General features: G+C 44.4%; 1 protein-coding gene across 4 annotated transcripts in view; it reads right to left on the reverse strand.

Annotated features, from left to right (window-relative positions):
- The window catches only part of Pde1c (phosphodiesterase 1C), a 413,422-nt gene that overhangs the window by 331,311 nt on the left and 65,209 nt on the right, over positions 1-16,902 (reverse strand). For all 4 annotated transcript variants that reach the window (XM_028864090.2, XM_028864092.2, XM_028864091.2 and 1 more), the window contains exon 2: positions 4,734-4,784. In XM_028864090.2, coding sequence (XP_028719923.1) covers positions 4,734-4,784 — 51 coding nt within the window. The remainder of the gene's footprint in view (positions 1-4,733; positions 4,785-16,902) is intronic.

Genomic DNA, 16,902 nt, shown 5'->3' on the forward strand with positions numbered 1-16,902 from the left:
TGCCGTGTTTTAAATCCAATTTAGGTTTCAGATAGAGTTTCTCATAGTGCATAATCCAAATTCTATCATTAGATAGACATTAAAACATGGTACCAAAGGCTATGGAAAAGATATGGAATCGGTGTGAATATAGCTAGCTACACTGATATTAAATTCTTCCTTCATTGCTAGAACCCATGAGGTTCTTTCTTTTTATTATAAATCATTTTTAAATGTTTTATTCAGTATTTCTTTATGCATTTAAAAAATGAAGGTGTTTTCAAGTTATCCAAATGTATCTTTTGCTGGAACTTAAAACACCATCCTAATGTTTTACACACCAAGAGAGTAAAAAGAAGACGAATTAGGAGTGGAATTGTCAGATCATGTCTTCCTTGCCCTCTCTGGAGCCATACGGCACACTCAAAACCTTCTAATCTTATTTTTTAATTACTTAAGTTTCACATGTGGATCTAGGAGCAGATACTGTTATCTCCTCTTGGGGCATCAGAAACTGGTCTGCAGTTAGACAAAAAGCATACTCTGTTCTGCATCCTGGATCTGTCTCCAACTCCACCAGTATTTAGTCCTTCCAGTGACATCACTGGCTCTCAAGTTCTGGTGTGACAAAATTTGCTAAAACACAGGTAATGAGGACCCACCCCAACACTCTCCACATCAGCGGAAAGTAGAATACGATCTGAGAATCTGCATTTCTAGAAAGATCCTGGGACTCCACATGAGAACCATGGACCTGCCATGTCCATCACCTGTAGACATTCTAGAGCCACCATTGGATGAGTAGGAGACAGAGAAGCTCAGACCCTGCAGAGTGTTCAGGAGAAACCTAGAGGAGGAGCTGAAGTATTCAGAAATACTTCGGAGTACATATAAAAAACTGAAAGAAATTCTCAAATCCAGCTTCTGCTCCCCCATACCTCTGCTTTTTTTTTTTTAGTTTTATTGAGAAATAATCAATATCTGAAAGTATGTTGATTTAAAGTGTACATTTTGACATTGAGTCATAAGCATATACCCATGATGCCATCACCACCATCAGGGTACTACTAAGCACATCCATCCTTCACCTCCAAAGTGGCCTCTTGTCCATCTGGGTTTTTTTTTTTTTTTTTTTTTTTTTTTTTTTTTTTTTTGTTCTGGTTTCTTGGGGCTTGTGGTTTGAGGATGTAGTAGAAGCTATCCCTTAACATGCTTTACATTGTGAACAGCAGATCTCAAAGATTTGCTCATCTTTCATAACTGAAACTTCACACCCACTGAAAACAACTTCCCACCCTCTACTCACTCCATCACCCAGTAGTCACTTCCTCATCTCTGTTTCTATGAGTTTGCCATTTCAGCCTGCAAAAAACCTTGCATGCTGCTGAGGCCGTCTTCCCTGGGTTCTTTACACCTCTTCCACAACACACCCCGCCCCCTAAGAATACTAACAGCCCAGTCACTAGCTGCAGCCCACAGCCCAGTTCTTCCTTCTCATTATCCTGGATCCAGAATCCATCCCTTCCAAACTCAGGCTCCCATTGTTTGTGAGAGCCCTTCCTAATGGTGACAACCTAGAAAAACTTCTCTGGACCCAAGCATTCCCTGTCACAGCTCAAGCATCACCAGCAGAATGTGCTGTCTTGGTCTCTGTCTCAACCCTGCCACAGTGTTTAGCCCTACACACATCATTGCTTCTCCTACCCACAGCTGCTGGAAAAGAGGAAATTATTCATTCAGAGCAAAGACCCTAGCTTCATTAGCCATCTTCCCTAATCGCCAGAGCTCTTCAACATGAGACCTATCTCCATCAACATCTATACTTTTCCCTCCCAAATAAGATGGGCCAAATCTAAAGGCATTAATAATTAGCTTCAATTTTTCCTGCTGCTTCTGAAACCACAATTTTCTTTTATTTTGGTTTTATGTGGGAAGGTGTTTTGCCTGCATGTATGTGTGTGTGTGTCGCCAGAAGAGGGCATAGGGTCCCCTAGAACTGGAGTTATGGCAGGTCTGAGCCACTGTGTGGGTTCTAGAAATGAACATAGGTCTTCTAGAAGGTCAACCAGTGCTTTCTTAACCACTGACCGATAAACCAATCTAAATGCACTATTTTTTTTTTCAATGATTGCTCATCTCAGGGAGAAATCATTCTCCCATCTTCTAGAGAAGCAATGAGAACTTCAGAATAAAACTGTGTGACTATGTAAACTATGGGACCACTGTGTCCTCTGCATGTCTCTTGAGTGCCCTGGACCTCCTTTCACAGGACTAGTCCAAAGCAGCATACAACATCTTGGGGCTCTTGGAGTGTAGAAGTACAGCACAGTCTGAACTTGTCCTGCCACACTGTGGCTGGGCCCGAACACTACACGTGGCTCTTATTCCCTGACAAGGGGAATAGCTTTTCTAAGATTAGAAACCACTTTCTCTACATATCAGCCCTTCTGACTCCTCCATACACAGGAGTAAAGGGCCACAGTGATGTTGATAGGGCTTCAGTCTCAGGACAGCTACCCTCACAATAGGTGCCCTTTTCAAACAATTACCTCTGCACTACTATCTGCCCATGGTTCTTAGGTAGATGTTCTGATTGAAGTCAGGCTGATCAAAAGTCAAAGCTAAAGCTTGAAATGAAGGAGAAGATAGAACCTGAAGTCCCCCAGGACCCGTTCCTCACCCTGGTGCTTCTTCCTTCTCCCGGCTGGATCCAGGCCTCACAGCAAAGGCTCCTGATTGTCATTGCACTGGATAACATACCCTCGCTGTGCTTTCCACCTATCTCTGTCTTGTTAAAAGCAAAAGATGGAAAGACACGGTCCTTTATCTTCCCATCTCCAGAGTATCATCCGGGTTCTGGCCCTCTTTCCACGTTGAATGCCATCATCCTACCATTCTTCCAGTGTGGCACATGAATAGTGGCAACTCAACAATGGTACAAAGAGAATATTCTTCCCTTACTAAATTCCATCAACTCGCCCTCTCTCTAGCACTTACTACCAAGAGAGACAGCACCTAACACTCCCTCTGGCATTCTCCCAGGGTACTGCACTCTGTCAAGACACTTTCCTTTCCTGCCCTGAGTTGGCCTTGCCTGGAAGGATTGCTGTGAACCATTTTTCCTGTACAGACTTTCGCCCCCGGTGTCCTCATTGACCTCTAGCTAATACACTGTCGTGTGACATGCCATCCTTTCAAATCAATCACATAACTTAGAAGCTGTAGAAGTTACCTACAAGAGAAATCACCTTTTCCATCCATAAAGGGACTTACTGCTCCAAGCCTCCTGGTTTCATGGTACAAGGACCCCTTTCTCCTCCCACACCTGTGATGTGTCAGGAATTCCCATCAAGGTAAATCCTGCACGTGGCATGATCAAGTTACCACTCTAGATTGTACATCCTCCTGACTGTTGCTCAAGAGATGAAGAATAAAAATAAAAGAGATAAAAGCATATCCATCATCCTTACTGACATACTTATTTTGGAGATCATGGTTCCAAGTAGGAGGACAGTGAAAAATCAGGCCCATGAGGAGTGTTCATTGTAGTGTCTACAAGGCAAGCACTTAGTGCTCTGTCATTAAGCAGACATCATTACAGTTCTATAAAAACTATCTCTGGTGAAATCAACCCGAAAAGTTGAAACTTTCTGAAAACAATGACAGCAGCATTTAGAGGAATCCCTATAAATAGAAAAATTATGCTTTTAACTTGATGTGTTCTGATCACTCTGGTCATGTCACACTCAGGGATTGTCAACCCCACGTGGGGTAAAACAATGATGGGATGGGATGGGATGTCAACAATCCCGTAAAAGTTATTAATGCCATTTTTCAGATTGGAAATCCAGGGCCCAGAAAAGCATAAATAAAATTAAGGAAAAGCAAGTAAGGCAAGGGGAATCTCCATCTGCTTTTATTTAAGAGCCAACCACTTCTCCACTTGAAGCAGAGCAGGTTTCCAGGGCATCCTGCCCGGCCCTTCTCTGGCTCCAGCATCCCCACTGCCTTCCCTGGAACCCATTCATTCCAGGGCATCCACAAACTTGCTATGTAATGTACTGATCACATGGGCATGGAAGCCTTTGAGAAGCTTTCGGTGGCTATGTTCTTATCAAGATCAAGACCTGGACAGATTTGGTGGGAAACAACAGCCTGGCTGCAGCCTTGGGAATATTCCTGAGCCCAAGGGTCAATCCATCTGAGCTGCCAAGTGTCACCAAGACGGTGGTGTACGTGCACACATCCACAGTGGGTTGCAATGATGCTGTACACACGGATAGGCCGAGTAGTGAGTGAAACTTCCTCCCCTCAGCATCACTAAACCCTCTCCCTGTAGTGCACTCGGAGGATATGCCTTAAATAGCACCTCTCCAGCTGTGCTGTGAACAAGAAACAACTAGGGATGTCTTTCAATACAGGCCCCGTGTCACGAGGTTTGGAGTGGGAGCCCAGGGCTCTATATTTCTCAAAAGCGAGTGTAAGACTGATTCAGCTACTCTAGAAACCAAGCTTCAAAACACAAAGGCCTAGAGCACAGCTTGGAGACCACAGTTCCAAGGACCAAAAAGCCCATGGCCAGGAGTAGCTCATGCATGGTGCAGCTTAAGTGCAATATTAACCAGCAGGAGACATTTCCTACACCACTGTTTGAGTAACACCTCACAGAATCATAGAGGTAAATCACGTGAACAAAGGCCTTTAGTGAACATGTTCTAAGGGAGCCCAGGAAGAGAGAAGCAAAATTTACTCACGGGAGAAGCGGGCAAGTGGACGGGCATTCTTATCTCCTGCTTCATTTGCAACTGGGGGAAAAAAAAGAGGACATAGTAAACAACGAGGCACATGAAAGGAGACCATATACATCCCCACACACACACAAAAAAAAAAATCACAGGCTATTGCCAATGCTATTTATTGGTTACCCTCTACAACCTGAAGGTGAAGCCCCTATTGCTAAAACACCACTTTCTTATTTCATCGAGCACGAAGAGAGAAATCTAGCTGGTCCCCAACTAGAAGCTATTCCCTACTGACTGGCATTCAGGATGCTGGAAGGTCCTTTGCACACTACTGGAAGAGAAAAGTGATCATTAATATTACCCAGCTATAAACCCTGAAACTTACAACAGCAGCCTGCCTTCAAGACAGACTGATATGATAGGGGTACAAATGTTGTAGGAATAACCAGCCACTTTTTTTATTGGATTTAAGGTCCACTCCATGAGATATAATCCATACCCGACATTAGTTATGAGACCAAGAACTGGAGACTAGATCAGTCATAGGACCTAGTGGAAAACCTCCTACTATTGTTCTAGTAAATGAACACAGCAATCAAATGACTCTTAATGGTGTATGTTATACCCATGGATCAGTGCTCTACTCAACCCTCATCAGAGAAGTTCTTCTTGCAGTAGACGGCTACTAACAAAGAGATCCACAACTGGACAATGGGCACACAGTGAGAGACTTGGAGCACTCAGCCCTAACTGGGATGCCTTCATCAAACCTCTTCCTCAAGGGATCTATGTGGAGGAGGAGACAGAGAGATTGTAAGAGCTAGAGATGGGGGACAATGTCAAGGAAACACCAGTCTTTCTGGTCTAACAGCCCTGAGGCACATAGGGACTCACTGAGACTGTGACAACGAGCACAGGGCCATCACACATTCCAGACAGACAAAATCCCAGCAAGAGAAGTGAAAGTGGACACACCCCTCACGGAGAAGCTACTTGCAAATGATAGCTGTCAGGAGAGGAAAAATCGGTTTCCTATAATGAAGTACACAGGGTGCATCAGCCACACTCCAGGGCACGCCTCCTGCTCAGGAGTAGTTCGCTGAAACAAACAGACTCCAGGTTTTTGTATGCTTGTTCATTTTTGTTTGCTTGGTTGCTTGGTTTGGTTTGATTTTTTTTTGTCCTTTTGGCTTTTGTTTTGTGTGAGGGAGGACATGAAGTTGGATAGTAGAGAGCTGGAAAGAACTTGGGGTCAGGGAAAGAATATGATCAAAATATACTGTATGAAAAAAATTTGTTTTGTTTTTCAAGACAGGGTTCTCTGTATAACAGCCCTGCTGTCCTGAAACTCTCTTTGTAAACCAGGCTGGCCTTGAACTCACAGAGATCCGCCTGCTTTTGCCTCCTGAGTGTTGGAATTTAAGGTGTGCGCCACCACGCCCAGCTAAGTTCATTTGTTTTAATCTAATTTTTAAAAAGAACAAGGCACGTGTGCTCCAGAGTATGTCCATGCTACCACTAACAGTCCAGACACTCTTCCCGTCAGCTACATTTGAGTCTTAAGTGGGAGAAAGCAACCTCCCTTTTCTGGGTTTCCACGGCTGCATCAACATCTAAGTGAGGCTGATGCCTCCGTCACCTTCCTTAGAATATCTGGATAAACTGGCAAGAACTAGAACCTCAGCCTGGCATGTTTGGAGAGGTTAACCAGGCTACATCGAACAGATTCCCACATAACTGGCCATCCTTGGGCCCCAAACTTCCTCTAAAGGGTTGTCCTCCAACACATGAGTCCACACCAAGCTGCTAAAACAGGGAACGTTCTCAGAGCCCAGGTTGGGCATCTCAGAAGAGGATGGCAAAGTTGGGCTTTGTTAGAACTGACATTGAATTCAGATGTTAACAAATATGAGAGTTCACAAAGGGAGGCCTGGTGAAGCCCTTTAGAAAACCTCTCTAAAATTTGCAGGGCAGAAAGTTCTAAGGGTGTTTTACCTCCCCAGCCTCCTCTCCATGGTTTATAATAGAGCACACGGAACCACAGTTACTAACTCTACAATTTATATCCCTATCACTTCAAACAAAACGAAGGTACATGTTCTCCTGTAGAAATACAAGTTTCACTTGCCTTTTTATTTATTTTAATTTTGTATGTGTGTGTGCGTGCATGTATTATAGTGTGTGTATGTATTACTAGAACATTTGTGCGTGTGAATGCAGGCGCACACATGCCCCAGCACATGTATGGAGGTTAGTGGACAACCTCGGGTATCATCCCTCACCTTCCACCTTGTTTGAGACAAAGTCTCTGCTGCTTTCCCACTGTGTATGCAAAGACAACTGGCCCAGGAACTCCTGGGATCCTCCTGTCTCTATTGCCCATCTCCTTGTTGAAGAAGGGCTGGGATTATGATGTTCCTGCTAGGCATCTAGCTTTTATGTGGGTTCTGGGGGTTCGATCTCAGGTCCTCACACTTGCTTGCACTGCAGGCACTTTTAGCACTGAGCCATCTTCCAGCCATTGCTAGATTTAAATATTTTTTGTTTCCATTAAGATTGATATGTGCTGTTTTGTATATCCATAAAAGACAGACATAAATATTTGTGATCTGTTTGCATGACACACAGTCCAACCAACAATAAAATCCTGTTCATTTTAATTTAAAAAAAAAAAAAAACTGCCAACAGCAGACAGAAGAGATTGCTAGTGAAATCATCGCTGCATATGAAGTTGACATAGCCGGACAGGAGACTCAGGAATATCATTTTACAGAACCATTCTACAAATGGTGAACGGAGTCATACCTTTCTCTAGGACTCCTACAAGGTAAACAATTAAAAGTTCACGGCATTTGTACATTCAATCTTAGTCTCTTGTGTTTCTGGCTTTGGAGTCATCCCACGGTGTTTCCGCTTTTGCTGCGTTATACAAAATGACCAGCAGGGGGCGGTGCTACTGCACACATATCACAGCATTTCAAAAATAGAAACTGAATTACTACTTCCATACCAAGGGCACTTCAAAGAAACAAGATTCTCATCTCAGAAAAGGGCCCAGGGGCTCTCCTAGCATTCTTATGTCTTTTGTCTTCTACAGCCTCTGGTAAAATCACTACTGAACATAAATAGTTTGCACTTACATTCTTCCTCAGGCAGAGCAGGCCTGCAGCAGGGCAGAGCAGTCCCTAACCTCTGGAGGACTCCTCGGCCACACTTCAGACCCTTACAGGAACCTGACTGCAGCTAGACATGAAAAGCATTATTTTTGTGAGCACTTGGTAAACTTGGTCAATTCTCTAGAGTTTTCTAGAAGAAAGTTCGGGTTACATCAATAAAAAGAGGGGCTAAGGGTGAAGAAGAAAGAAGGAGCGGACTGGTTGTGTGCTTCTCCAGTTCTCGAGTTCAAATGTTTCCTCTTTAGACACTGTATACCTCTGAAAAATAGAACCAACTTTTCCCACCAATGAAACAAAACCCACCTTTACTGAAGAAACTGATGGGCTACCTGTAGAGCAAGCAGGATGACTGTGTCTGTGACTGTGACTGTGAACACAAGGACTAGCTGCTAGCCTTGGGAAGGTACATTCTCCCAGGGTTGCTATTTCAGACCAAGCCTTGGGCCTCCCCTCCCAGCTAGCCTAGCCAAAGATGGGAATTGTTGACCCAGATCCAAGTTATACCAGGAGAGGCAGGCATCAAAATCTAGGCCAGTGAGGTACCAAGAGAGTTGCCTCTACCCAGAAGTAATGTGACAGCCCAAAATGACTGTCCTCCATGAAGTGCAGACACCACGCTCCCCTGCTGAATGGTTCTCAGTGATAGCCTACACTATCTGATCCAACTCCCTTGGCCCGGACTCAAAGCCCTGACACTGACTTAACCTTCCACTACAGCGTTAGTCAGCTCTCTGTCACTATAACAACTACCAGAGGTGATTCATTTACAAAGAGTAAAGATCTGTTTTGTTCATTCTTGAGCTTCCAGACCACAATCCAGTGGACCCACCTGTAATTTATGCCTCTAGTGCCAGATGGTATTGGTAGGGGGTCCTGGTAAATCACAACTAAGTCACATCATAACCACGAAGCAAGAGAGAATTTGGAAGGGGCTGGGATCCTATAGTCCCTTCAAGATCATGCCTCCAGAGACCAAAGGCTGGCCAGCAGGGTCCACCTCTAAAGTTCTCACTCTCCCCAGCAGTGCCACTCTGAGCACAAAGCCTTAGGCACATAGGCTTTTGGGGTACATTTCCAAACTATGATGATCACAGTTCCCACAACATCTTTCAGTACAACACCATTCGCATGCTCTCTCGGAAACGCCCTCCCGGGTCTTCACCGGACCCACCCCTGCTTATCCTTGGGGTTGATGTGCATTTCACGGTATATCCCAGAGATGTCTGCCTGTTTCACTTCATTCCCCTTCAAACCCAGCTCTCCAACTGCAGCAGACATCAGAACCACATAGAAGGTTTTCCGAAATGCAGGCTACAAGTGCAGAGCTCAAACACAGTGAGAATGGTGTGTGTCCAAGAAAATGTGTTTCTGAGAAATTCCCAAGTGACTTGGTGGCTCCTGGTCTGAGATGAATTTTTCAGAAAAGCTGACATAAGCTGTAACCTGCTCCACCCAAGGCAAGATCTTTAACTTTTAATTTTCATATTTCTATTCTTTCAACCAATGACGGCCACTGTGAATAATGTGGTCAGTTGATGTTTCTAGAACAAAAGCAGACCAAATAGATACAAAAATGCCATAGACAGCATCAAGACCAGACATCTCAGACAGGCTTCCAGTCACTCTGTATGAAGGTTTGGTTCATTTGGGCCCACATGCTTATACGTTTTAAATAATTAGCTGCCTGTACTGATAAAAAGTTGATATATATGTAGATGCTACTGACTTCTTTAGGGATATAAGATCCCAGACCCACCAGACAGAAATGCATGTCCCCAACAATGGACAGCTCTGCCTCCTGTCTGAGATAGAGCTCCTTTCTTACTGTTACTGCAATTTACATGCTACCCTCATAGTCCAGAGATTAGTGTCAGCAGGATCTTGTAAAGGGCTTAAACAATGGCATAATGCTACCACAGAGGAAAATACTACAAAGAGTGATCATGCCCAGCTTGGCTAAGCCCTTCCATTTCCAGACCACACACTTTTAGATAGGTCTGATGGCCCAGCCCTTCCATTTCCAGACCACACACTTTTAGATAGGTCTGATGGCCCATCGTCTGCTGGCTTGGACATAGCCAAGCTCCTTCACCAGCACAAGAGCCTTCATGCATTATTTGTTTTGCATTTTACACACACACACACACACACACCACTCACACCACACATCACACATATACATACACACACCACGCCACATACATATACATACTACACGCACAAATACAACATGCACATCATACACACATGTACACACCACACACATAAATACAACATACATACTACACACATAAATACACCATACACAGCACACCACACACACACACACACACAGCTTTAATAGTAGTTCCATTTATCAGGTTAATCAGAGCTTGAATTTGACAAAGGGTATACAGATGACTGCAGATGTATGGAAAGGTATCTATGCTACACTGTTAGCAAAAACCCCACAGATTCTAGTCATGTCTATATGCAATAGATTCTGTCAGTCTTGACCTGCCTGACAAGCATGCATATGTATATAAGCATGGAGAGACAAAAATAAAATATATACTGCCAGATATGGGAATAATTGGTTTTTTTGTGGCATAGTTGAGAAAATTTGTTACCTTTTTTATGTTTATGAATAAGGGCAATAATTCAGATTGTTACTTTTTTATATTCTGCATCAGGGCAATAATTTAGGATACACATGTGCCATGTTTATATTCAGTAGAAGTATTTTATCAAAGGGATAGAGAAGAGTTGACTATTGTTTTGCATACTATGATTGTGGATACACACACACACACACACACACACACACACACACATATATATATATATATATATATATATATATATATACACACACAATCATATGTTACACTTGTCTCGTGTGATCTTCAGAGAACTCCCCATTAGACTCAAGCGGTGCAGGTCTGCTCTTCTCAGCAAGTTGTCCCCAACCCTCAACATTAGTGAATTGCACCTGGCAGAATGTTAGACTCACCTGGGGAACTTCTCAAGTTCCTGTGCCCAGACAATAGCTTAGACCAATCCAACAGTGCTCTTGAGAGAGGACCCACCACTCCCTACATCTTTATTAAAGTAAAATTCACAAAGCATGTATCTCAGAGTCCTTCTAAACTAGTGCCCCTATTCTGTTCTTCTTAAGACGTTACTGTTTTGTCACTGTATCATAAGCTGAAGTATGCCTCTGCTTAAGTAAGATTCAGCTGCTAAGGCCGCAGACATGATTTGTGAGAATCAGCTGACAGGCAGCTCTTCTTATGGTGCAGGATTATGGAAAAGAGGATTTGGCTCACATTGCTGCCAACTCCCCATGCACACCATGTGTCCTGAGCACTGCCCAGGGGCTGGGCCACAGAACTTGATTCTTGGAGTAAGGCAATAGCCTTGACACACAGGCCATCCAGGGAGGTGGCTGTGTCTCTCCATCTACGTTGATACAAGTATAGTCAGTAGGAAACCAATGTGATGGTCACATTGATCTTGGTGGCATCCCAGATCCACTGAAGCGGAGTCCCATCGAAGAGGGAAGGCAACATCTGGGCTGTGGTGGCACACCTGGGAGGAGAGGTGGCAGATCTCTGTGAATTCGAGGCCAGCCTGGTCTACAGAGTAAGTTCCAGGACAATCAGAGCTACACAAAGAAACCCCGTCTTAAAGAAAAAAAAAAAAAAAGAGGGAAGGCAATGAGGTGTGCTAGGATCTCAGATTTAGCAGCATTCTAAAATTACATTCACCTCCATCCCTGGTGGGTTTGCTACATGTTTTCCCTAAAATATATAAATCAATAAAATTGTCTATAAACAAATTTCTAAGTAAGGACTTTCCATGGAGACCAAGGCCAGGGAGACGGTGGGAAAATGAACTCAGAGCATCCCAACCCCAAACACCGACAGAAACTTTGATGTCTCAGCCAAGCCCCAAACAATCCAGGCCACTGGGAAGGACAGCAGAGTGCATGGGAAGCTTCGGAAGGCCGAACAGTTGTGGCGGTGAAGCAGGCAGGTGCACACTGCTTTGTAACCAAAACTAGAACCCAAAACACTGCCGCCCATGTTTTGGAAGCCCTGACACCTGGGTAAGTGTAAAGGCAGCTGAGATGCCAGCCACCGGCTACAGGGGCAAATACACAGTGGGTGGCAGCCCAAGGCAGAGCCTGGCTTCCTGCGGGGGCATCTGCCCAAGCCCTGGGGTTTGCCTCAAGCTCTGGGAGTGGCCTGGGAACCCTCTGCAGGTGAGCTCCCTTGGGAAGCCTCATGGGGGAAATGCCAGACACGGTGGACCTCCCAGAGAAGTTGGAATGAGTGTCCAGGGACCCTCTAAGCACTGGATTATAGAAAGCTCAGAACTACCCACAAGAGCTTGACTTTACCTCCCCTTCAACTTGCAAAGACCCAAACAGCATCAGAAAAACAGGATGGTGTGCTGGGGGAAAGACTCCTTCAAAAATCACAGGTAACTACCTTGTTTGGATGGCGCTTTCTAAGTAGAGACTTCCAGCAGTCCCTCTTTCCCTGACCCCTCCCCCCCACACCTTTCTAACTTTATCCCCTCCTGCAGCACCGATTGCCACATGTAAGGCTTGTCTTTCTCCTTCCATTTCAACCTGAGACCCACATAAGCATAGATTCTCTGTCAAATGGGAAAAAAAGCTGTTCTACTCAGAGGCTAAAGCCCAGGACCAATATTTAGTTAATGATCAGTGGCCAGGCTCCCACAGTGCACCATGTGGAGTGTGTCAAGCCGAGAATATTTGGAAAAGCACAGGAAGACAGAAAGATACAAAGACATCAATATCCTTGAATAGCTATATGTGCTCCAAAGATCCATTCATCACTTCAAAAAGATGTAGCAAGCATTGAATGAATGGCAAACTCCAGATGAACGTGTACACCCCTTCACATTATATAGGACTACCATTCCTCGGAAAGGGTGGGTAGTTTTTCAAAGACCACATAGTTGGGCAACACACCCTCCAACCAAATTTTGGGAGCCAAATTCCATGTCTTTCCACATAGCTCATTTGCCTTCCAGAAGAAAAGATGGGACTTTGATCTGGTAGCACAGGTCTATAATCCCCACCAACTCAGGTGGCCAAGTCAAAAGGATCACAAGTTCAAGGCCTGCCAGGGCTACAGAGTAAGCTCAAGTTCAGACTAGATAACTTAACGACACTCTGTCTTTGTCTCAAAACATTTTTTTAAATTGGAAGAACAAGGTCTTGAGAATATAGCTCAGTGGTGGAGCACCTGCCTAACATGCACAAAGTCTTAGATTCACTCTAATACTAACAACACAGAGGAGGGAGAGATAACAAGCACCCTAGGGAAGGCCGCTCTGAGAGAAAAGCCAGGCTGCAGGCTGACCCTCTCCTCTATCATCCCTAGACTCAGTGAAAGACAGGTAAGCAGCAGATGGACAAGTGGGGAAGGTCATCTGCCTGGCACATGATGCCTGGAATACACCCAGGAGACTATCAGTAGTAACAGCACCTTCACTGATATGAACAGGATGACCAGGAATCATCCCAACAGGACTGAGAACTAGGGGAAGCCTTCTGCAAAGGAGTACCAGTGTGCTGTTCGTTCAACAGCCCCAGTTCCCAGGTGTCTCCAGAAGTGCAGGGTAAGCCTTCCACAGTAGAAAACAGCAACTGGGAGAGGGAAGCAGGAATCAGATCCTTCTCAGCATGAATCAGTAGTGCTCACCAAAGCAAGTCCATTCCCTCCCACAGGTGGAGAGAGTGGCATGGCAAGAGATCACGTGGCTCATCCAAAACCAGACCAAGCAAAGCTGAGAATCAAATCTAACCCCCTTTCTCCTGATCCAGCTCCTGCCTAGTGTTCTTGGAGAAGGGAATGTGCCCATTCCTCTAAGATCCACCACCATCATTTTTCAGATACAAAGGGAAAGTTGGGCTCCCTTTGCCCCGCTTGGTTGAAATAATCCTGAGGTTTGACAAGCATGGGGTCTGTTCACGCTGATGGGAGATAGCTGAACCCAATGCAGGGTAAAAAGTTCTGAAGCACAGACAGGTTGGTGAGGCATGTCTGCGACAGTCACCAAAGCCTGCCATTGCTGAGACGTAGAAGGTGAGAGAGAAGGCAATTTGGGTAAGTGGGGAAATCCCTGCCAGGTTAGACTTAACATAGAAGCATTGACCATAAATGGATAATGAACAAAGATTTATTTTCATCAAGTACATTTTAATGGTCGTTTAAAGTAAAAAAATACTATGTAATATGACTATGAGCCAATTTACATAGTTGGTTACCTCTTTTTTTTTTCTCTACAAAGCCTTCTATGATTGTTGCTATTTATTTATTTACCTGCTTTTTAGATGTGGAAACTGAGTCTTTGAGATCAATATTACCAAAGACAAAGTAACTAGTAATGCAGAACTGAAAAATGAATTCAGTACCATCTTATACCAGAGCCATGAGCCATGACATCCATCAATGTTCAACATCTAACGATCAATGAGCCTCACTGACACACAATCCATGTTGACAGGAATACCCAATCTATTCTAACTCAAGCTGGACACATGGCAGAGAAGAGTCCTGTGTCCACCTGTTCCCTGCAGAAGCAGAGCTTAGGCATCCTACTGAGTATTCTCTCCCCAGAGACATAAAGGGCATCACCCCCTCCATGTGATTCCTTCCCACTGCTGCACTCAGAAGTTCTGGGCATTGCCTCATTATACCCTCCAGGCCAGTTTGGTTGTCAAGCCAACTATGAATCAGCCTCTTGTATAGATGACTCATCATTTGAGAGTAATGAGATGGTGCACCTTCCAGGCGCTTCTCTTTGAGAACACTGGCAAAGTCTTTCAGCAGGTAGGATGGCTTTCCTGCTTGCTCAGCCTGGCTTGAAATGAAGCATGGACAGAAAAAATAAAATCAAAGGAGCCCTTGCCAACCTGAGAAGATGACTTGAAAAGATGCTTCTGTCACTATTTGAGGAAACTGAGTCGTATGGAAAGAACTGTGTGAACTTTCATTCTTCCCTGGTCCTGATTTCAGGCTTGCTTGTTTGTCCATGTCCTACCATAGTCCACAAACTGCATTTTGTTTGTCTATGTCCTACCATAGTCCACACACTGCATTTTGTTTACCATGTCCTACCATAGTCCACACACTGCATTTTGTTTGTTTTGCTCTATGTCCCCATATCCTATAGAACAAAGTAAGATGTTAATGAAAAGTGAAACTGACTTAGTTTGACGACTTCTTGGCTCCCTTCCCCTGGCTACTCTTCCTTCGTTTTTATGGACGTTCATGGCTCTGATACTCAGATACAGCCATCAGTTACCCTCTGTTGCCCCTGCCTGACTCCCCTCCACCTGAATTGTGCTGGATGAGAGTGTGGACACAACCTTAAACCCATCTGAGATCCAGGACCGGGCCCTGGGCTTCCTGCACTCCCGTGCAAGTTGCTGTTGTATGAAGTGTTTAGTATTTCGGGGTAAAACTCCTGACCACACTACCAGAACCTCACCTCAGGGGACCCAGGGCTCACTGGCAAAACCTATTTTTAATACTATTATTAGTAATGTTCTCCAAACTGTCAAGTGCTAAGGGTTCCTGTAGCCTGCAATGAGTAGTGGTAGGAGGCTTCCAGGAAGACAAGAATGCATGAGAGTCTGACACTTCAGTCTAATGCCTTGCAGCTACCATAGATACAGGAATGCAAGGATTCTACACATCTGCTCATTAAAACATCCTAGTTACTAAACCAGGGAACAGCCAATCATTTGCAGTTAACAAGAACCAAAAGTATGGGTGGAATTAAGACATGCCAATCTGACTGTTCAAATGGATAGCTCATTGCACTCCACCCAGACAAAACAAAAAATTGTAAAGAAGACAAAGAGAGACACTGACGTTTATTAATTTTTCACTCTATGCCAGGCACTGGTAGCAACTTCACTCCTGTAATTTCGATTTCATTTTCACACAATCTCTTGAGATTAATAGTATTCCTGTTTTCAGTAGAGGAAGAGCTAAATGATTTGGTCTAAGCGGGACTAGTGAATGGACATGCGGGGACTGGAGTCTGGCTCTGCAAATCCTGCTCCTCTCTTTTCTCTGCAGTGGGCTTCATTGCAGACCACATGAAGAGTGGGCTGCTTCAACTAAGAATCACATGCTTAGGCTCCGGTGGCATCTCAAACAATTGGGCCTCCAGCTCCTCCTGCACTGCCAAGGCTCCTCCCAACCCCCAAGCTGACCCCCTGTCCCAACCTCAAGAAGCCTTTCTCCTCCATGATGCCATCGTCACGGGGGCCTTCATTCTGTCCCTCACCTAGTCTCCGACACTCTTCTCAGACTGGATGGCAGCTGTCATGGACTCAAGCCCCTGAGCTGTTTCTTTTGCGACAGGCAAACCCAGCTGTCCCTCACAAGACAAAAATATCCTACTCCTCTACCAATGAAAGTCAAGTCACCTAAACTGCTGGCAAAGGAGGAGAACGTTTTATTTTTAATAATCCTGTGCAACACGTTGCTAAATGCTGCTCATTTCTCCACCATGATCTTTATGTTAGGCTAAATTAAGTTCTGCAGTCTTTTTTCTGTGGGCTTCTTAGGAACACTACAGTACACCAGGGACCACCTTCTACATCATATGTCAATAGCCCCCAAAATAGTCAGACTTGACCAAGCATAGGACCATCTGTGGAACTTGTTAAAATGTAGGTCATGTTCAATCTACCTGGGCCTGGGTCTGAGAGTCTTCACTTCAAAACATGCTCCCATTTCATTTCCTAGGAATCACACTTTGAGTCCCCAAAGGCCAAAGGACATGACCAACTTTGAGAAGGAAAAATCAGCGCACATCCTAAGAGCACACTGGAAAGCCCTGGATGACTTTGAAAATGCATGCTGCAGAATTCAATATCCAATCCTGCTGGTTTGCTTCAGCAATTTTTTGAAGCGAGGGGAACAATTTTATTAGAGTTTAAAATGAAAAGAAAAATCTTAGTTAGAGTG

Source organism: Peromyscus leucopus, chromosome 3 (assembly GCF_004664715.2).
Source record: "Peromyscus leucopus breed LL Stock chromosome 3, UCI_PerLeu_2.1, whole genome shotgun sequence".
Taxonomy (NCBI): domain Eukaryota; kingdom Metazoa; phylum Chordata; class Mammalia; order Rodentia; family Cricetidae; genus Peromyscus; species Peromyscus leucopus.